This window comes from Oryx dammah, unplaced genomic scaffold, assembly GCF_014754425.2.
Source record: "Oryx dammah isolate SB20612 unplaced genomic scaffold, SCBI_Odam_1.1 HiC_scaffold_28, whole genome shotgun sequence".
Taxonomy (NCBI): domain Eukaryota; kingdom Metazoa; phylum Chordata; class Mammalia; order Artiodactyla; family Bovidae; genus Oryx; species Oryx dammah.
The window spans coordinates 107,348,330-107,369,747 of NW_024070212.1; the positions used below are offsets into that span (position 1 = coordinate 107,348,330).

The 21,418-nt window shown below is 41.8% G+C and overlaps 1 protein-coding gene across 4 annotated transcripts in view; it reads right to left on the reverse strand.

Moving 5' to 3' along the window:
* THRAP3 (thyroid hormone receptor associated protein 3) overlaps positions 1-21,418 on the reverse strand; it is a 68,999-nt gene that overhangs the window by 1,670 nt on the left and 45,911 nt on the right. For 3 of the 4 annotated variants that reach the window (XM_040231607.1, XM_040231604.1, XM_040231606.1), the window contains exons 2-10: positions 17,539-17,706; positions 12,340-13,245; positions 10,094-10,807; positions 9,022-9,194; positions 8,200-8,311; positions 6,932-7,016; positions 4,646-4,833; positions 2,159-2,354; positions 1,577-1,720 (exon numbers count right to left, since the gene is read on the reverse strand). In XM_040231607.1, coding sequence (XP_040087541.1) covers positions 1,577-1,720; positions 2,159-2,354; positions 4,646-4,833; positions 6,932-7,016; positions 8,200-8,311; positions 9,022-9,194; positions 10,094-10,807; positions 12,340-13,245; positions 17,539-17,675 — 2,655 coding nt within the window. In that variant the 5' untranslated portion in view covers positions 17,676-17,706. The remainder of the gene's footprint in view (positions 1-1,576; positions 1,721-2,158; positions 2,355-4,645; positions 4,834-6,931; positions 7,017-8,199; positions 8,312-9,021; positions 9,195-10,093; positions 10,808-12,339; positions 13,246-17,538; positions 17,707-21,418) is intronic. The other variant, XM_040231608.1, reaches the window with a different exon arrangement.

Consider the following 21,418-nt stretch of genomic DNA (forward strand, 5'->3'; position numbering starts at 1 on the left):
CTCCCTGTCCCCACTTGAAAAATGCTACTGATTCAGATCTAAGAGAATATTCAGTTCGGTTCCTTGAATTCTAAGGCAGTCGTTTAGGCACTGTAATGATGATGATGATAAAATCTTCAAAGACCTTTTCTTACATTATCTCATTTAATCCTCACATTTACCCTACCCTATCATTGTCAACCCTCCACTATGCAGATGAGAAAACAGCCAGGGGAACTTTAAGTAACTCCATATTATTTAGAACACACTCTCTCAAGGAGGAGGGGGGGCAGGTATAAGCCAGTCACCCCCAAACATGCAACTCTTTCTGATCTGAGTTGTCTGTAAGCTAAGACAGGAAGCAACACAGAACATACACACAGCTGGGAGTCTTATCCAGCTCTCCCAAGCCTCCCCTCAGCCAAGAACAGGCAGTGAGACCAAGGGCAAATGGCTCATGGTCTCAGACCAGTACTGGCAAAGGCAGAGCCAGAACCCAGCCTCCTGTCTCATATCTTTCCTCCTTTCTCAGTTTTATGCAAGAAGGCAGTGTGGCAGAGTAGAAAAAAAAAAACAAAACCTTTAACTCAATCCCTGTTCTGATGATCTCATGAGAAAGGAGGGAACCAATGAAAGAATGAATGAGAAAGGATTTTGAAAAGTCACTGTTACCTCATCAGCCCCATGACTTCAAAGAGTCTGAACCCTCCACCCACACAAGTAGTACCTGAGGCTCCTGAGGGGTTAGTTCAGCTAAAGGGCCAGCTGCTTTTTCACTAGCCTAAATGAATCTGGTTGGCAACGCTTCTTCAGGGACAGATAGGGTACGGCCTTTTATCCTTCCCCTAAACAGCCCGACTCCGGTACCTATCCTGGGCCCAGTCCAGCCAACATTTTCCTAGATATACGTTCAAGAGTCCTCTCGGAATATCAGAGTAGCTTCTAGAAGCCCCAGAAAAGCGAAGCTGGCTATGCACAGTGATTTACACAGCAACCTGCTTCCCAGCTTCCTATTTCCAGGCCAATCCTCATGGGTAATCAGACTCAGCAGCAAGATTACCTTGGTTATTACAACACTCAGTCACATCTGCTTGGACCTGAGCCTGCTGTTAACACAGCAAGGCAATAGAGCTCTCTCACTGGCCAAGTAATTCAGCCTGTAAGAGCCCAGCTCCAGTGGTGTTTCATTCTGGAGACAGGTGCCCTCCCTCACAAAGAGAACTGTCTTTCCTATCCATATTGTCCAGGGGCATGACAAGGTGGAACTGCCGCCTCTGGGGAAGGTGATAGTTCCATCCCTTGTAAAGGCTGAAGGGAAGCTTAGGGTGGGTGAGCAGTAAAACGATTTCACAGACAAAAAGGCAAGAGCAACCTTTCCTGCTTATCCTGGAATCCATAAACATCTTAGATAACACTTTCAAGGTCAGGACTGCCTCTCTAGAGAACAGTCATCTTGCCAGAACTCTACCAGCCCACAAGTACACACATAACCAGTGCCATACCTGCACACAGTTCTGGAAAAACCAATCAAAACCTCACTATCAGCTACTGTGTAGGTCAAAGGCCCTTCGCCCTTCCTGGTTATCCCAACACATACCAAGTAGTACTTCTTGCTTTTGGGTGTGTACTCGGGGTCCCATTCCTCCTCCCGGCTTCTCTTCTGAAAATCGTTGTTGCTGCTGTTGTTGTTGTTACCAGAATAGTTGCCTCTGCCCCAGCCTCTTCCTCTGGCTCGAAACTGCTATGGCAATAAACGGGGGAGGAACAAAGGGTCCATGTAAGGAATGGAGAAAAACAACTCTTTGCCTTCTATTCATACTTTTCTGCTGTCCTCCAGTCAAAATTCTGGTTAACTGGTTTTTACCTAGCCCTTTCTGTTTATCTCAAGTCTATAGCCCAGACAGGGGACAATGCCGTAAGGGCCTTCCTACATACAGCAGGAGTTAAAACAAGTGAGGAATTTCAGACCAGAAGCCCTAAGAGGCTTTCTGGGTAAGTGATTATGAACAGGGGGAAAAAAAATTAAAAATGGAAAGCCTGGGGAATGGGAAACCACAGATTCTAGGGTCTACTGACCTAATCACCGGTATCAAGGACAACAAAATAAATGTTCTGATAAGCACATAATTAGAATTAGCAGGAGAAAGGACTTAAAGAAAGGGCGGGGGCAGAGTCTTACAAAGGTCCCGCGAGCTCTGCCTCCTCTCTCACTTGGGCCCACGAAGTCTTTGGTCCCCAGCCTTGACTTGTCGAAGCCCGTGGTGCTCTCCTCCCTCTCCTCGGGCTCTTCCGTGTACTCCTCTGCTTTGTAGGAGTGGGACGACTGGGAGGAGGATGACGATGACCTGGACCGGTCTCGCGCTCTCCGATGCTTCCTGTGGACACACAAGCGGCCTCTGGGTACAGTCCTTGTCTGCGGGCTCATGAGTAAGGAGCACAGGGCAATCAAGAGTGTCTGTGATGAGAACACTGAAGACAGCCCGAAAACCAACTCACCCTCAACACACCCACCCAGGGAACTGGGGAGCTTCCTCCCAATTCTCGCAGCCATGTTCACTGACATATCTATGTCTGAGCCTGTGATAAACATGGGACACACACATACAGGAGGAGAGACAAAACACAGTCCATGCATGGCCTCTGGAAGCTCAGTCTAATACAAGTACATGAACTGGAAAGACAACAAGAGATACACACTGTCATGAGAGCCAGAGAGGGTCTGGTGCTAGGCGAGCCTTTACATTACCATCTGTCTCAACTTTATGTTAGCTTTATTTCTCATGCAAGACTATGACCTGTCTTGGGAGGCTGTTCTAAAGATCGAAAAAACAATGTGCTTAAACACTCTACACTGACACAGCACGCATATAGTAAATGGCAATTATGACTTCAGTACTATTTTCCCCATCTTAGAGACAGGAGGTACAGGTGACAGAACTAGGTAGATTTGGACTCAAACCTAGCACTAATTATACCAATACTCCACAAACCCTTCCCACTTTCCACTGCGCTCAAACAGGTTTAGGTCATTAAGCCTAGGATCTGGCAGAACTCTTCCCAGTTATTTCCCATACGTCCCTTCATCTGGAGGAAATTACAGAGCAGGGGCAAATTAGACAGAGTAATACAGTGAGTCACTGTATACGTACTCGAGGTTGGGGCCAGTCCCGCCATGTGGTAGTGGAGGAGGGTACCAGCCACCTCTAAGGTGGCAGAACAGCCTGCTCCCAGGAGTACAGGACTTACAGGGAGAAGCCAGCCAAGTGTTAGTAACCTATCATTACCCTCCTCCATTATGAAAAGCACCTTGCCAACCCCCCATCCCCACAGCTACCCCAACCCCCAAACATTTGAGAAGATCAAAGACAAATATTTGAATCCTACTGGCTCTAAGTTATTCTTTTAACTCAAATGTTTGACTCCTAGAAATCAGCACTATTTCAAGAGATTTTCAGAAATAAGACTCCAAAAATCCTGATTTGAGTCCCAACACTGCCTTTTATTAGTTATGTGATCCTGGTATGCAATTCTTCAATCATATGAGAAAGAGTTTTTGCATACAGTGAAAAACAGTGGCAGAATTACCATTTTTCTTCTTGCCCCAATCACAAAATACTAGAGTTGCAAGAGACTTGATGAAGGTTACACAGCAAGTCAGAGGCGGCGGCATATGTCCCAGGGAAACAAATCAGAATCAGTAATCCAAGTCCAGGCCTAAAAGGCTTGAAGGGTCCTACTCCCTTACTATACCCCAGCTTCCATTTCCTGTTGAGGATGATCAGATCCTCTATCTGTGGATAGCCCTGAAAGCTGTTAGGGCTCATAATGCATATGTTAACTGAGCGGAAGGGCAGACAAAGTAAAACAGAAGATATGAGCTTACTTCTCTATCTTTCAAACAGGCAAAAGGGATAGTCTACTGTCTTGCTTATTTTGAAGGATTGTTATCAAAAAATGGATATAAAAGTGCTTGCCAGCTAAAGTTCAGGAACACAAAGTAGTGCTGCTTCCCACAGGAAGGCGTGGGGTTTCAATTCTGCAACCTTTAATGCGCATGACTGAAAAGTCATGAAACGTTCAAAAATGTAAATAGAGACAAGACCTTGGCATAAATGCTGCCTTATGAAGTTCAACAATGCTACCTTTGTTTAAAGAATATTTAGAACACGTCTCTTGGAAGTGCCTGTGAAACTAGTTTAAAAGGCATTTAAGATCAACAAGCTTGTCCTATCTAGTTCTGCCCTGTTTCTCTGGCCAAACAGTTTTTACTTGAAAACAACTTTGAGCCATGTTAAAACATAAAATGTTTTAAAAACAAAATATTTTAAAACCTAACCTTCGCAAGATGATTTGTGATGAGAAAGGACATGTCAAAGAACATGTCCAAAACAAAAGCAAAAGAAATTTCCATGATTCTCCACACTGTCCCTATAGCCGAATCAACTGCCTGTCTCCCAGGAGGCCTCCTTTGGACAAGGATTATGTCCACCTTCATTCAAAAGTTCTATTTTTAATCTAGGGAACTTAATTGACAGTTAAAAGAAACTACGCAAAATCGTTCCTAATTGTTCTCCAGTGTGCAGGGTCTGCCGTAGAGCCTGATGAGGGGCAGACAAAGGAGTCCACTCAGGAGGCTGAATGAGGCAACAGACAAGGGTTTACGTACTTCTGCTTCTTTGATCCTTTATGAGTTTTCTCTGTTTTCTCAGCTGATCGCTCCCTTGAGTGGCTTGAGTCTCGGGAATCCACTGATTCTCTTGATTTACCTCGTTTAAGATCTCTCTCTTTATGTTTTTTACGACGTTCAATATCAAGGCGGAGATCAACAGGATCATCTTTGTATTTTCCCTCAGCCTGCCAAGAGAAATCAAAATTAAGGTTTTTGGGATTCAGGACTACAAACTCAATCACCCCACAAACTGTGGTTTCTATTCCAATGGAGTGGTACAGAGGAAGCACTGGGAATGTGAGGCATCTCGCCCAACTCGGGAGGGATACAGGATGTTCCACCAAGTCACTTCATAAGGATCCCTAGAGAGCCCAAACCAATTCTCTAGAATGATGATGATAACCTTCTGTGTATGCTACGTACACACACACACACACACACACACAAACACACACACAGCCCTTGCTTCACTATTTCCCTCTGTGGTTCAGCAATGACTTTGGTTAGCTGAAAAGCTGAGAAGGCCTAAATTAACTCTAGAAGGTGTTTGGTTAGGCTGGCTTAGGCTTAGTCACCAGTAGGAGTGGAAATGCTGTCATCATTCCCCTACCTACACTGTGGCAGCTACCCTGGACCTATCCTATATTTGGAATTACCTCTCAGTACTGAGTTCAAGCCTTCCAAAATGTTATTTATATCAACAGATTTCTCTAGAGAAGGTATATCGAAAACCATAATAAAGAATTCATAAAGTTGACAATACCAAGTCAAAGTTTATTTTGAAAAGAAAAATGAGGAAACATTTTCTCACTAACTTTCTACAAGTGTAACCTATCACAGTATGTGGTGCACAGATAGAGTGAGCCCAGCAACAACAGCGGCCTCCTACCCTAGGCAAAGGGCTTTCAACAGCTCTTGAGAAACTCAGTGAAAGCAGAGGAGCAAGGTGTTTTCAGGCATATTATACACTAAGACTTGTCTCGTGGAAGCAAAACCCCCCTAGGGACTTCTCTGGCAGACCAGTGGTTAAGACTGGGCTTTCACTGCAGGTGGTGTGGGTCAAGCCCTGCTCAGGGAACTAAGACCACACAAGCTGTGTGGTGCGACCAAAACACAAACAACCAACAACAAACCTCTCTAAAAAGAGGAAGGGATGAGCAGTTCACTCTGTATTAACATTCACTTACACAACTAAGCTTTTTGTTGAAATAATGAAGTTTTAATTAACAAGAATGGTAGGTGGTGACTTGGTTTATTTTATTGCATGCTTTTCTTTTGAGGAGGAAATGGGGCCTCTGTACCCTCCAAAGACCAAAAAAGAGAGCAGTACAGCTGCAGTTCCCTTAGTGCACAGAGCGTCTCTAATGAATAGGCTTTGTGGGGCAGAGAGGATGACATCTCTCCTGATGTTTCAAAACCCTGTGTTTCACATGGTTAGTGCCAAGCTGGTGGGTACTTGGAGGAAAGGGGGAATGGGAGAGAAGACAGACTGTGCAGGAGTGCCTCTCATCACATTCAACCAACAAGACAAACCTATTTGGAAAACTTGAAAATTACTATTTTTAGAAACAGTTTCAGCAACATTGGAAGAGTCATCTGCATAGGAATTAAATTTCAATCTAATCTCTATAGGGTCCCTATGTGGGAACTGATGGTCAATAAATACTAAGATTTTTAAGAACCCAAATCTAGTACTTCTAGTAACAGACTGCACACAAGCTTTAATCTCTTAATAACAGTGTTTACGTGCACATCATTACACATGTAGCTGGGCTATCAAAGCAATGTTTAGCTTTAAAGTAACAGTAACCAACAGATGATAGATATGGCACAATGTTAGGAAAAAAATCTGGACTAGCTGCTTAAAACAGTCTATTCAGTTAAGATATGAAAATTTCACTCTCCTCTGACATGCATGTCTTTTTGAAATCATGGTTGGAAATAGCGCATGTATATAGTTGATTTGATAATACTTACAAGCAGAAAAATATCACAAAAAGTTTCTTCTCTCATCATGGGCACTTGTTCCAAAACTCCTCTCTTTTTTTTCTCAAGCTCACCTCAATAGACTTTGGGGTCATTTACCATATTCTAACCACTTCACAAAGGTTGTTGATACATTTAATAAAAATTAACCCTTTGTAGTTCATTTTTAGAATTATGCCCATCCTTAAAAGAAAAACACAAACTTAAGTAGAGAGTAATTTAAACAAACACATTTCTGACAAGTTCATGCCCAACGCACTCATTTTGTTGGAATTACTGATCAAAGCAACAGTTCACCTTGTAGCCAGGTTCCCGGGGACTTTTCATTTCGTCATGAGCCAAACCATGTTTTCTGAATGTACTGGGGGAAATGTCTATCCTCCTAAAATTATAAACACAAAAGTTGTTCAACATTCCATAGTGTGAATATAGCATTTTAGTTCATAAGTGAAGTAGCAGAAACACAGACATTCCTTTTTATTATACTTACCTTGTTTATGTATTTACACTCTCCCATAGGTATGTATGCACAGGCACACACGCCCATGTACACACGCACACTTTCTCTCTCCCAACTTTCCAAACCGAAACAGAAGGAACTTCATATTCCACCCAGTACTGTACGGTCAAGAAAACAGACTCACCTATAGCCTTACTTATAATCTTAAATTCACATCGAGACTATCTATGCCCTGCTAACTTCAAAAAGCAGTTTTCACCTTGGGAACTGAAATATAATGGTCTGTTATTCACCAATATGATAAAGGCTAAGTGAGAAAGAAGTGCCTGGCGTGACACACATCCCCAAAGACCCTAAATCCAAGACCATCACAAACATGGTCCTCTTACCTACTGCAAAGGTTCAATCAGAGTTTAAAGCCAACTACATTTCTAGACAAAGTCCCTATTTGCTGAATAAATTCCCACAACCAGATGTTTAAACTTCTGGGCTTTTTAAACCCTTCGACATTCTGTAAGTTCTTCTATCTTCATCCCCCACTTGCTGCAGATTATCCCAAAGGAAGAACCAATACATGAAATACATAGGATGCTTAAAGAAACATTTACTTTATGTAAAGAAAGCTCACCGTGACCTTGGGTTATCATTTGCAAACTGCTCCTGCAACTCTCAAGAACACAAGGGTTCTTTTAAAGCAAAAAGGGCTGTTTTGCTCAGGCCCAAAAGGAGAAACATGGTAATCAAAGCACGCCCTTTCCACTACAAATTACTACTATCCTAGACTATGGAGAGTGTTACCTTAAATTCTGCTATTATACCTAACAAGTGGCAAAAACAAGACAAGTTTATTCTCTGGTGAGCAGTCTTTTGGGCTTCCCTCATAGCTCAGTTGGTAAGGAATCCACCTGCAATGCTGGAGACCCCGGTTCTATCCCTGGGTTGGGAAGATCCCCTGGAGAACGGAAAGGCTACCCATTCCAGTATTCTGGCCTGGAGAATTCCAAGGACTGTAGAGTCCATGAGGTCACAAAGAGTCAGACACAACTGAGCGATTCTCCTTGAGCAGTCTTTTATGATCACCTCCAGTGTAGGCCAAGGTCCTCACCTGTGAATCTCTGGGCTTTTCTTGTTTTTAGCTGCCTCCTGTTCACTTCCTCTCTTTAGATATTTAGTAAAGCGTTCATGCAATGTCATTCCGGAGGACCCAAAGTGATGCTCTGTGGGGAATCAAAGAAAAATATGTCAGGCTGTTAAAGGGAGACCCAGCATTCAAACTCCTCTGCATGGATGAAACTGCAGCCACAGATATGTGAATGAAGTGGCCAAATCCATATAACAAACATACTGTGAAAAGTAAGGAAAATTAGCTGGTTCAGAAACAATCCAGTGTTAAGCACTGGATTGCCATGGTAGGACACAGATACAAAATACTATTCTATGTATCAAGAGCACCAACTCCCCCTAAGTTCCAGTTTCAGATGAAACTGTAACTGGCCCAAACCCAGCTTCTAGATCACATTTCTCAGTCTGTCCACCTCCATTTGCCCAGAAGATGGCAGAATAATGTGGGACAAATTCTACAAGATGCTGCTAGAGGTATCTACGTATTAAGACAGGACAAATCAGATGGGCTGGGAAAGCCACTTTCCATACCCCCCCTTTTCAAGCAATTTAAATCTTCACATGAAAGATTTCACCTAGCCTCAGGATCCCAAGTTATCACTAGTACTTTCACAATGTTCAGCTCTCTGATCAGAAAATGGAAACTTATCCCTAGGAGACATTTCCTTCAAACCAGCCCCTAGGTTTAAAGGCCCTATCAATGAGATAAAGGTCCCCAACAGACTCCCTCATGTCTCATCCTTCTGCTTGTTAGGAAGCTAAGCATGTAGAAAGGGAACCTGAGCAGGCTGGAGTCAGGACTCACCTTTAACATGGTGAACGATGGTCACTATATGCTGGGCAAACAGCTCTGAGGGGCTCCGCTGAGACTGAGCTGACTGTATGTGCTGGAAAATGGATCGAAATTCCTGCTCCTTTTTGTTGCTATGAACTAGATCCCGACAAAGCTTTCGTTCCTGAGCCAATAAGCCACTGGGTCTGAAAAATAAACACAGGGTAGCCCAATGTAACAAGATACATAGAAAGTCAGAACATTTAAGTCCTAAAAATGTAAGCATACTTTTGAAAGAAGTGAATTTATCTGCAAAGTTCCTTTTTAAATTCCTAGCAAAGTACAAAGAACCTCAAGGCACGTAACTGTGGAAAACGGCATTTCTCCCCTTAGAGTTTAATGGAAACAAATGCGCAGGATGAAGGATTAAACCTCAGTGATTCTGTTCTGGAGGTGGTGGTGGTGGCGGGGTGGTCTCTGCTGATTTTAACGCATGACAAATAGTAAGGAATCTTACAGGGCCACTCAGTAAAGCGACACAATGCAGCAAGAGTGGGATGTGGCTAGACTGCTCAGCAGACTCCCAACTGGCTGTGCAACTTTCACAACAGGCGAAAAGCAGCCTGGGCCTCACAACTCTTTCCTGAAGTTCTCAAACCCCGCACCCCAGCCCCAACTTTCAAACCATGACATTATTTGATGAAGACCTGATGTAATACACATTGTGACTTAGCTAAGAATGAAAAAATGGATCCTGCATGGCTCCACAGACAAAGACACCCTTAGCACATTAGGAAGACGATGGACAGGAGTGGAATGGGGGGAGAGTGTATGATGTGACGAATGCAGTGCAGGAGAGAAGCAGAGGCGACCCAGCACCAAGACAGCCAGCCACTCCAGACTAAAGACACTTCGCGACACTGCCCCAAACACGCGATTACTCTGTGATGCACACTTCTCCCACGAAAACAGGGAGACACAAGAGTATTCACACTGAAAATGAGACAGTGGGAGAAATACAGGAGGAGTTTGTCCTTGTTCTAGAACAACCTTATGGAGAGAGGTTAGGCTAAAGCCCTGAGGATCAAGATGGACTACATCTCACCTTGCAAGGTCCTCATCAAAAGAGTCCATCCGGACATTGACTTGGGCCTCTCGAGTAATGGAAAAGGAAGACTTCCCTGTGGAAAAGTCTCCTTTGGCTCCTAGCTTCTCTCGGCTCTCAGAGGTCTTTCTTGGGGGAGGTGAAGAGCTCTTCTCCTGGACTGCTTTGTATGCAGTCACTCGGAAATTCTTTTCAGGCACAAATCCCCTGTGCCCACTTTCGCTTCTCTTGGATCCTCCTCGCTCCTCCTTTTTGGATCTCTCTGAAAAGGATTCCTCCTCCAACTCCTCCGTCTTTCTTTGCTTTTCCTTCCCTGGAGGTGCGTACACCAGGCCCTCCCATTTGCCTGACTTCTCCTCCTCCTGGTTTTTGCTTGCACCTGCTATGACTTTCGACATGAATTTGGGTTCATCGTCAAACTCAGATTCCTTCCTTCCTTTAGCCTTGTCTTTATCTTGATCATCCATCTCCTCCTTGTGGAAGTCAGCCATCTTCTTCTCAAAGTCATCTCGGAGCTTATACCTTTTGGGAGACTGGCTACCCCGAAAAGGCTTCTCAGTATCAGTTTTGGGAGCAAATGAATCAGATTTCATTTTTGTATCACCCAATCCCGCATCAGAGAAGCTCCCTTTCTCTTTCATTTTCTCTTTGTCAGTATTTGTTTGTTTCTGTTCCTTATCTTTTCCATTTTCTGTCTTCTGTTCATCTAGATACCTAGTTATGAAAACACAAGGGAGACACAAAAGAGACTTAAACAACCTGATCCAAAATGAAACAGCACCATATGGTCTTAGGTTTTCGACTCTCTAACAAACGTAACTTGTGGATTCCAGTGTTGCCAAAGGTGTCTTGATTACTTTTTTGGTAATTTCTGAAAAACTGCTCTTCACAGGTTTATGAACTTTCCATTTAAAAGATAAATAAATGTTCTGTGGAGTTGTATATTACAAAAACAAGCAAAAAGAAAATAGCAAAGGCGATTTTTAGGATACTAAAAAACAAAAACCTACTTACCTGTAAGCGGTCTAGGAAAAAAAAAATTAAGGTCTTATCCAACCTTCACTCAAGTCACTTAAAATCTGCTTTCAGCAAAGTTAAGATAGAATGTTCACCCTTGGACTGTTTTGCTTTTATACAACTCACATTTGGAAATACAAGTCTCAAAAGAGACTTCAAATTTGCTTCAAGTCACCTAGAAGACCTAAGTATGAAATATACTGTGAACACAAATAAAAACAAAATACATGTTAATTGGGGGAGGGGGCAAAATTCATCCCACTCAATTCTTATGGAAAAGCAGAGTTCATGCCCAAGTGTTCTAATAAGACTGACAGCAAAACCTGTATTTTAAAGCAGACTTACTGAAGGCTGGGAAGTACAGGTTCTGAACATCTCATCTGTACCATTTATGGAAAAAGTCTAATCAAATTACAGTTGCATTAATATGGAAAAAAAAAAAAAGAACCAAAAAAGGAACCAAAGGGACAGCAGGGCCATCAAAGAAAAAGTTAGTAAGAGAAAAAGGGGGAGTTGGGGGCAGGAGGGGCACCTGCTCCGTAGGTCCCTCTTGACAACGTGGTCCCAATGCAACTTCCCCGTTACGTTTCTGCCATCCCAACACATACAACCACACAAAACAAAGACTCGTGCTCCAACTCACCGTGTCCCTCAGGGTAGAAAAACAGAAGCACTATTATGTCCTCTCCTAACATGCAGCCTGCTTGGCTTCTACTGGAACATACACCCACCTTGTGCTTTTATAACAAGTTCTTCCTGGACTAAGCCTTGGACTTTCCCATTCTGCCCAGTCTCCTCAACTGCAGGGTGGGAGGGTGCAGCTCTTCACCATGATGGGCGGGTGCAGATCGATCATAGGAGATGGTGGATCTTAGAGGGTCTAACAGCGCCAATAGCCATTCATTTTGGTAAAGACCACATTTTTTTGATAGCTGACCCACAAATCTCTACTGTTCTCTGGCTTACACTGGTAGAATCCAAGGCAAACTTTAAATGTGAAAACATCATTGCAGAGTAATCTAGAATTTGTGCTGTAATACAAATTCAGGAAGGTAGGAAAACCAGAGGTAAGCTAAAGGTTTCCTTGGATGATGCTTTCAAACTGGCGAAATGAAACTTTAGGAAATGGGAATTACCTTATTACTATTAATCAGAGCTCTAAGTATCACATTACAACTAAATTGCCAGCTGGTGAGATAAACACAGAAAGGGGAAAATGAGGTACTTGCCTCTTTGTATACGCTGCTCCTCCTGGAGCAGCAGCCTCCTCCTTCTGAGATGAGCCATATGTTGAGCCAGTGGCCGGTGGACTCTTACCCACAGGACTCTTTTTGGATGGGCTCAAGGACCCTGAGCCATGGTCAAACTGACCTTGGTGAGTCCCACCCTGGTACCCAGCACCACTCTGCAGAGTTGAGCCCATCTGGGATGTGCTGGAAAGTGGAGGGCTAGGTTTTGGCACAGGGCTAGGACGAGGTGATCGCCGCCTCACCACCACAGACTGGAGGGGGCTTTTGAGAGCTGGGCTTCGCTCCCGGGGACTCAGCTCAGACACCCCTGAGGCCCGTGATGCAGAACCAGCACTGTATGTGGTGGCATCTGGCCACGGCTTTGAGCTCTCAGATGCTTTTGGGTCTTGAGAGGTGCCTCCAGAGAATGGCTGCTCCTTGGTCTCATCTCCCTGGTTATCACCAGCAGCCTGGGACGGCCGGCTATCCTTGGAAGAGGACTTTTTCTCCTTCGCAGACTTGCGCTTAGAAGATTCAACTCGGCTGTGGTTGGAGGAAGAACGAGAGGACGAGGAACGCCTTGACCTATCAGAGGAAGACTTATCGGAGTTTCTGGAGTGGCTCCTGGACCTTGGTGATGGGGACCTTCTCTTTGGGGACCGGGATCGGGAACGGCCCCGACGAGGACTGTATGCTTGCCGGTAATTCTGCCAATTTGAGCGGTAGTTTCCATAGCCTCCTCGGTTATACTGGCCCCATGGATAAAAGCCTCTGTTGCGCCCACGGAAATAATAGGGCCTTCTATAGCCTCTGTTGTGACCTCGGAAATCTCGATTCTGATATACTCTTGGGTGATTTCTCTCTCTGTTATGAGCTGGAGAATATGATCTGGAACGAGACCTAGAACTGAAAGAGGGGCAGGGGACGGAAGAAAAGTTTGAATTTTTGACACAAGCATTTTTATTCAAGAAAAACCTGCCAACAAAGAGGTAAAGCCCTACTCTTATGTATCATTTATTTTCAAAGGTACAAACTTAAATAGTTAATCCTACTCTTATGGCCACATTAAGAACAAAAATTAAAAAATCACTTTAACAAACGAGACACTGAGATGACTCATTAATACTACTGTAGCACATTCTACATGGAGATATATTTCTACAGTGACTGAGGGAATATAAAAATGCTCTCAATGTACTAAACATTTTAATATAGTATACTACTTAGTTTCACAGGCGCAGAGGATTTTACAGATACGTCCCCACATCACTGGAGGAGAGGACGAACTGCAAGTTGTGGTACCCAGAGAGTTAAGTCTTCAGGTCACCTGACCTCACTCGGTTTATTCCCTATCTCACCCACCTCTGTCTGTGCAGGGCTAATTTCTTAGCTTCCACCAAGATTTGGGTTTGTGAAATACAGCTGCAACATGTCTAAACCAAAGAACACTTAAATAGGGACTGAGAGAATGCATCTGTTCAAAGCTTAAAAAATTTCAACTGAAATCAGATCAACAAACCAAGCAAATATTGTTGTTGTTTTTTTAAACTGAGAATCTGGAAATGGTCTCACTCTCTAGGTCAAGTTTCTATAGCTGAACTACAAGGTCTTCCATAGGTGCCACAAGAGGGCACCATCTGACCATAACACACCCAAGCACACAACATGGCAGCCAAGAGACTACAAACACCCCCACACCTGCACATCTGTCAGGCCAGTGCTCTTCCTCATTTAACAATACAGAACTCTGAGTTAGCAAAGGCCCATTTCCAGAACTATAGGGACTCAACAGTCATCTAACTCTGTAAAAATAACATGTTCACTATTAAGTGGATTTTTGGAGCAGGCTCTGTCCACTCCATGCATCAACCTGATATTGCAGTACCTCCAGGAAGTGGGGTGGGATGATATTAGATATTTACAAATGCCAGACTTATCGATGACAAGGAGGTCTGTTTCCATCAAAAAGCCAAAAGCTGTACTTGCTGGTATAGGAATCTACTGGCTTCTTTAATACCACTTATTGTGTCAACTATAATATAGAGCATTAATTGGTCACTACTCCTAAGTATTAACAGTTACCTAGAAATACGTAAAATTAATAGAAAACTCCCCCAAAATTTCCTTTATATACAGAATAAAAACCCTTCAGTTCATAAGCAGGCCTTCTCATATCAGACCTAACTGGAACCATACCTTTTTATCTGTTTGCTTGTAAGTTTTATAAATAACTCCACTTAGCAATGTGACAGGTTTTAACAACTAGCAATGTGACAGGTTTTAACAACTAAATAAAATGTTATCTTTAGAAAGAAACTTAGAAGATAAAATAGGATTGGTTTTCCACTACCCATTGTGTTCAGGTTCTTTATCTACCCCAAGAACAAGACCTGGTAAAGATGCAGCAAACTGCTGGCTGTTAATGGTTGCTATTTAAGTATGATTAAAAAAAAAAAAAAAAAAAACTTACCTTTCACACTTTTCATTCGAAAACAGTAACAATACAAGAAAGAAGAAGGGAGAAGCAGATGCGGCTATGAAACTGAATATGACCCAATTTAAGGCTATACTTGAGGTAGGTGATGACCACCAGCACTGAGGAGGGTTTAATTCATGCTCCCATCCTCACAGGCTACTGCTGCTTCTGTCACCAATTATTAGTGAGGGCCCTGCGGCACACTGCATCCAAAACCCGCAGTCACTGCACAGATGCAGGAACATGAGTCTCTGCAGATTGCAAATGAAGTTATTTAGAAGTCACTTAAAAGGATACAGTCTGTGAAATATAAGGAAACAACCAATTTTCTCCAGTTCTGTAGAACTCAGCAGTTAAGTTAAATTAAAGACATGGTTTCTCAAACTCTCTGGATAGTATACTTTCCTTATAGGAGAGGGGAAACAAAACAAAAACATGAAACAGATAAGCCAGAAATAAAAACTGAACATCCAGTGGCAAATTTATCTGTTTCTAAAAAACAGAGAAGTCAGACTAGAATTAAATATAAAAACATTTTTCTAGTAAAGATATTCCTCCAAAATAATCTTCCAGGCATTAAGACAGCACATAGAGTGGCTCCAGACCTACCCCAAAACATACTGCCTGCCTAAGATATCTTTCCCTCATTTACCAAGGTGATGGCCATGCCAAATGATATGTGCAATAAGGAGAAGCGATCTGTCCAGAAAACCAGTTATCACCAATACTGCAGAGTTGGTGAGCATTCTTCATTTTGGTTTATGTCAGTTCAATTCTTTCTCTCAGTTTCAGTTACAGACTCTTCTTTCTGGACCAATTACTTAGTTTCCATTTATTAAATTAACTTTTAAAATTACCTGTAGAATCAAATGAGCTAAAACTGAGTTAAACAGTCCAGATCAAAAGAATCTGGGTGTAAGGTGAAGTTCACTAGCAGTCCCTCCTTAATCCTATGACCTTGTTAGCAACTTCCTGAGGTAAATATATTCACTGGATTTTCCCTCTTTCTTGGGGGGTAGGGGGGCAGTGTAAGAAAATGCAATGGAACTTTACTTTTAGAGATTCTAACACAATTAGGTAACAGACACTCTATCTAGCACAAAGCCTGATATAATAAAAGTATGTGCCCAAGAAATATGGGAGAGAAAAACAAAGCTAAGACTACTGCTGCTGCTAAGTCACTTCAGTCGTATCTGACTCTGTGCGACCCCAGAGACGGCAGCCCACCAGGCTCCCCTGTCCCTGGGATTCTCCAGGCAAGAACACTGGAGTAGGTTGCCATTTCATTCTCCAATGCATAAAAGTAAAAAGTGAAAGTGAAGTCGCTCAGTCGTGTCCGACTCTTGGCGACCCATGGACTGCAGCCTACCAGGCTCCTCCGTCCATGGGATTTTCCAGGCAAGAGTACTGGAGTGGGGTGCCACTGCCTTCTCCAAAGCTAAGACTGGTGACCCTCAAAACATAATGTTATTATTATTTTTTTAATGGAGGGTTTCTTTTGAAGGAGAGACCCAGAGTTTAAAACTTCCTACTCTACACTATATGGAAGTCATCATGTTTGCACACCTACTTTTTGTTCAATCTCTACTCTGAAATTAATTTTCAAACAGGCTTCTCAGAGTTTCCATTTAAGAATTAACTTGTTCTCGCTGGGAAGGTGAGGGTAGGGGAGAATCCTACCAATCTGAGGACATTCATCTAAAATAATCAGCAGGGGCTCCAAGTGGGAAAACTGAGAATCATGTCCTTGCCTATTCCAACTCTGACAAAAAGAATGATTTTGGTGTTTAAATATTTAAATGATCAATATTTCTCTAACACACATATAGAAACTTACATTTATTAAAAGGTTCTTACCCACTCACAAAATAAAATTAAGTTTTAAAGAACAAAAAATAGCCCATAGAAGATTCATGTTGATGTGTGGCAGAACCAATACAATATTGTAAAGTAATTAGCCTTCAATTAAAATAAGTAAATTTAAATAAAAAAAAAAAAAAAAAGAACTCGTAACACAGCAAAAAAAAAAAAAAAAAAAAGATGCTGGAAGTTTGGCACCCTATTCCAAGACACAGCTGAAATAAGGAAATAATCCAACTAAAGGTGTAGAAATTAATTAAAGTATATTGGTGATAAATTCAAAAGAAGTATTTGCACATTTAGTCAGGCAAAATGATGCCTACAATAGTGACTTTTAGGTAGTTTTAAGATGAGTATTACTAAATAGATGCAGCTTGTTAGTAAGTGGCATATCAGGTGTATGTAAGTGACTATCGTTTAGTTTTTTTAAGGTTTATTTTAGTGGGTTAAGGTTTCTTTTTCTTGCAATGTTGATTGTACTATTACTCTTCTTAGCTATCTTTTCTTTGCTAACGATGCAACTAAACTTTGGCCCAAGCCTCCAAAAATACTTCAGTGAAAAACAATCTGGTACAGAGATCTGAAGCAAGTAGCTTTTAAAAAAATATTCTTTCTTTCAAAGTAGAGGAAAAACAGTATCTGCTGGCAGGAAAGAAAAGGAATTAGGCAAACAGCATGGCAATCAAAGCTGATTTAGAGTTGTAGTGTTTAAAGAGACCTGGAATATCTTACAGCCCAACATTTCACCTCAAATTAATGCCCTACCTCCACTTGACACTCACAGAAAGAGTCTAACAAAAGATCTTCAGAGACCTGCACTGACAAACCAATGATGATCTCATTTTACAGTCATACCCCCTTACCTCAGCCTGCGCTTCCTTGAACGAGAGACAGAGCGACTTCGGGATCGAGACTTCGAAAACGAACGAGAACGAGATCTTGATGCAGATCTTGATCGAGAAGAGCGAGATCCAGACTTAGATTTGTTTGTTTTTGACATCTCTGAAGAAAGGGTCACTTTTCAATTATACCTAAGAATCAAACAAATGAGTGAGCCTCTTTGCAAACCCAAATTTCTGTGAACACTTAGAAACAAAAAAGATGAAATGACTGCTTTAGAGAGGAGGGAGAGGGGTGAGATGTATGGAGTAACATGGAAATTTATAATACCATATGTAAAATAGATAGCCAATGGCAATCTGCTATATGACTCATGGAACTCAAACAGGGACTCAGCGATAATCTAGAAGGGTGGGACGGGGAGGGAGATGGGAAGGAGGTTCAGGATGGAGGGGACATGGGTGTACCAATGGCTAATTCTTATTATTTCCCTACTTCCTGGACCTTGAAGCCATGAGGCATATCCTTAATATTTACTTCAAAGGAAAAGGTTTAAAATGTAAGAGACTATTCTCAAATACTGTAATGCCACAACAGGATGTAGTACATCATGTAAAATACAGGACATTAATCCATAAACACAGGAATAAAGCAATTTATAAGGAGAAGAACCATTAACTTTCTTTTAGCCTGTCACTACCTTCAACAGCCAACCTTCTTTCAGGGTCACCTTCCCATGAAAAAAACACAAAATTGTCTTTTCTTTTTTTCAAAGATCATAAAGCTAGTTAATAGCCAAACCAGATAAGAACTACAGGACCTAATTCTGTCACACCTCACTGCTTAACAAACGATTCTTTATGTGAAGGGAAAATAATAACTGGTGAACATTTCAGCCTTCTCTCTCAGATTTGTTATTCAGATCCCCGCTCAAAAGCTATCTATCCAGAGGCCTGCCCTGGCCACCCAATCAAAAGCCATTTTCTAAGGTATAGTCCAGTATCTTGTTTTGTTCTTCAGAGCATTCCATCTAGGACTTGAAACTTATTTACTTTGCACTTGTTTACTTTGCTTTTCCACTTGTACCCAAGTAGAATGCAAGCTCCCACTGGCAAAAATCTCTTATTTACTGATGGATCCTCAATGCCCAGAACAGCAGACACTTAAACAATATGTTTATTAACTTATCCTCAAGGAGAGTATCATTACATCCGTTTTTACAGATGAGGATACTGAGCACATAACTTGCCCAGGGCACACAGCTATAAGTGGCAGGGCTGGGATTTGAACCCAGGTGAGCTGGCTCCAAACTAGTGTTCTTTAACTACCATTGTATTATACTATCTTGCCAGAGACTTGTGGGACGAATAAATGATTCCAAGTCTCCACTCCTACGGAGTTCAGGATCTGGTAAAGAGAGCAAGACAGAGACAAACTGAAAGGCAGTATTTGTTTATAATTACTATATTCAAGTTTTAGATTTGAATTTTAAGAACTTTTGGAAAGGCAAAGAAGTCCAGGAAGCTTCTACAGCTCTAGTTCATAGGGATTATAACCATAATAATCTCAAAAGACATGATTTAGAAGAGGACTGAGAAACGTCTAGGAAGCCAAAGACAAAGGGTGATGATGAAGAGATTGCTAAATGAGGATACCAAAAGCCTACATCTAGATCCTGCCAAAAGGATCAAACTGTTACATGCTCTAGCAAGGTCAAAGATGTTCAGTTTGGAGCCAATTTTCGCCAGCAGTGCCACTGTACAAAGCCAAGGTGGAAGGATGAGTTATTTGGGGATATAGGGTGGAGGTGGAAATAAGCAACTTACAGAAACTGAATATTGAAAACACATTGTTTTTCTGGTTGGCCTTCAGTATATTTGGGGATTCTTTGGGTTCATTCCTGCTCAATGGCTTTTTTCTGTTACAAGTCTAGGGATATCTTTGCCTAGTAACTTCTCTGTCCAATTTCCAATTTTAGCTTAGGCTAGAAATAAAAATCCTTTTAGCTCACATTTACACAACAGGTGGACAATATCAGACTTTAAAAGAAAAGGGAGGGAATTCCCTGGTGATCCAGTGGTTAGGACTCTGTACTTTCACTGCTAAGAGTGCAGGTTCAATCACTGGTCACGGAACTAAGATCCTGCAAGCCGTGCTATGTGGCCAAAAACAAAAATTAAAAAAGAAAGAAAGAAAGGAGATGGGGGAACAAGTTAGTAAAGCAGGAAATATTCATTTCTACTCCCAGACACTGGAAAATTAAGACATTTTCATTAACAGGAAGAGAAAGCTGTCACTTAAATACAAATACAGCCAAATTTAACAGTTTCATATATATTAAACTTACTAGAGTTGACAAGTGTATTCAAGAGTCACTTATTGTGACACCACCTTCACTTTCAGAACTCCTTTAATGTGAGCTGAAATTAAAACACCACTACCCCTGAGAGTTAAGAGGAATAACTCTGGATGATACAGACAACAGATCAAATGAATACCTTAACTCATTCATGAGAACTCTTGAAAGTGGACAATGATAAATTAAAACAGAATTGGTCTTTGCCTCCATGGAACTTATAATCTAGAGTTCCAGATAGACAATAAACAAGTGAGCAAGCAAAAACGTAATTCTGGCAAGTACTAGGAAGGTGGCCAAAAAAAACATAAATATGGGCAAATTTATAAAGTGTGGTAGCAAGAGACTCGGGTTCAACCCCTGGGTCGGGAAGGTTCCCTAGAGTAGGATATGGCAACCTACTGCGGTATTCTTGGGGAAAATTTCATGGACAGAGGAGCTTGGCGAGCTACAGTCTATGGGGTCGCAGAGAGTCTACCGTTAACTGAGCACACATGTAGAGTGACTTATTCAGGTAGGACGGTCCAGAGACAGCAGCTAAGCTGTCACCTGAAGACTATGAAAGAACAAGTCACATGAAAAAGGGAAAGATCTGAAAGATTGAGAAGTCTTTTCTCTTGATATACATAAACATATAAAACACAAATATTTTAGTGTAAGGCAGGGACAACCATATCTAAAGCTATCTGATCAAATTACTAAAATACATTCAAAACAACTCTCAGTTTTAATTTTGAAGACTTTTTAAATGTCACTGCCATTACACATAGGTTTTTCCATTTCTAACATTTCTTCCATGTCTATGCTCTAAAAATATTATGGAGAGTCAGACAGACAAATACCACCTTGGAAAACAACTTAGCACTTTTTACATGTTACAAGCATTTAGCATTTGGTTTCTGTTCAAATTAAAATTTCTTCCAAAGGAGATTTTGTTTCTTCAGCATTGCCTACTCTTCTTTAACATGTAGTTTCATTTAGAGTAAGACAGCCACGTTCCCACACCAGCAATATAAAAGAATCCATCTCCTATTGAACAAGTAGTGATCAGCACGCTAGCATGTAGAAACATGGGACACAGTTCCTAAACTCCTAAGTTAAGGGCTGGTATGATCCAAATATCCTCGAACTTTCCAAGATCCTTCAGATGACGAGGTTTCCTATCCACATCATCACCCTATTTGCCACGGAATCAAGTACAGTTTGTCTTCCTTCATTGGGATACTGAAAACTATTCAGACACTATTAATGCATCGTAAGACTGCTCATTCTGGCAGCCACACCACATGCTGATTCAGAGTGAGATGAGTCACTAGGGCCCTCAAGTTCTTTCTCATAAACCCTCCTCAGCTGCAAAATGTCCTCCTCCTCCATCTTGTACTGACACTACTGTTGTTCTATGCTCCCCTCGTTTCAATTTAAAACCCAGGTGCAGAATTCAAACAGCCTTCTGAAATCATTTCAGATACAATCCTGTCACTTGGAGCAAGGGTTTATCTTTTAAACGGTTTTGCAGAGCCACCTGAAAGGACAGTTTCCAGACCCAT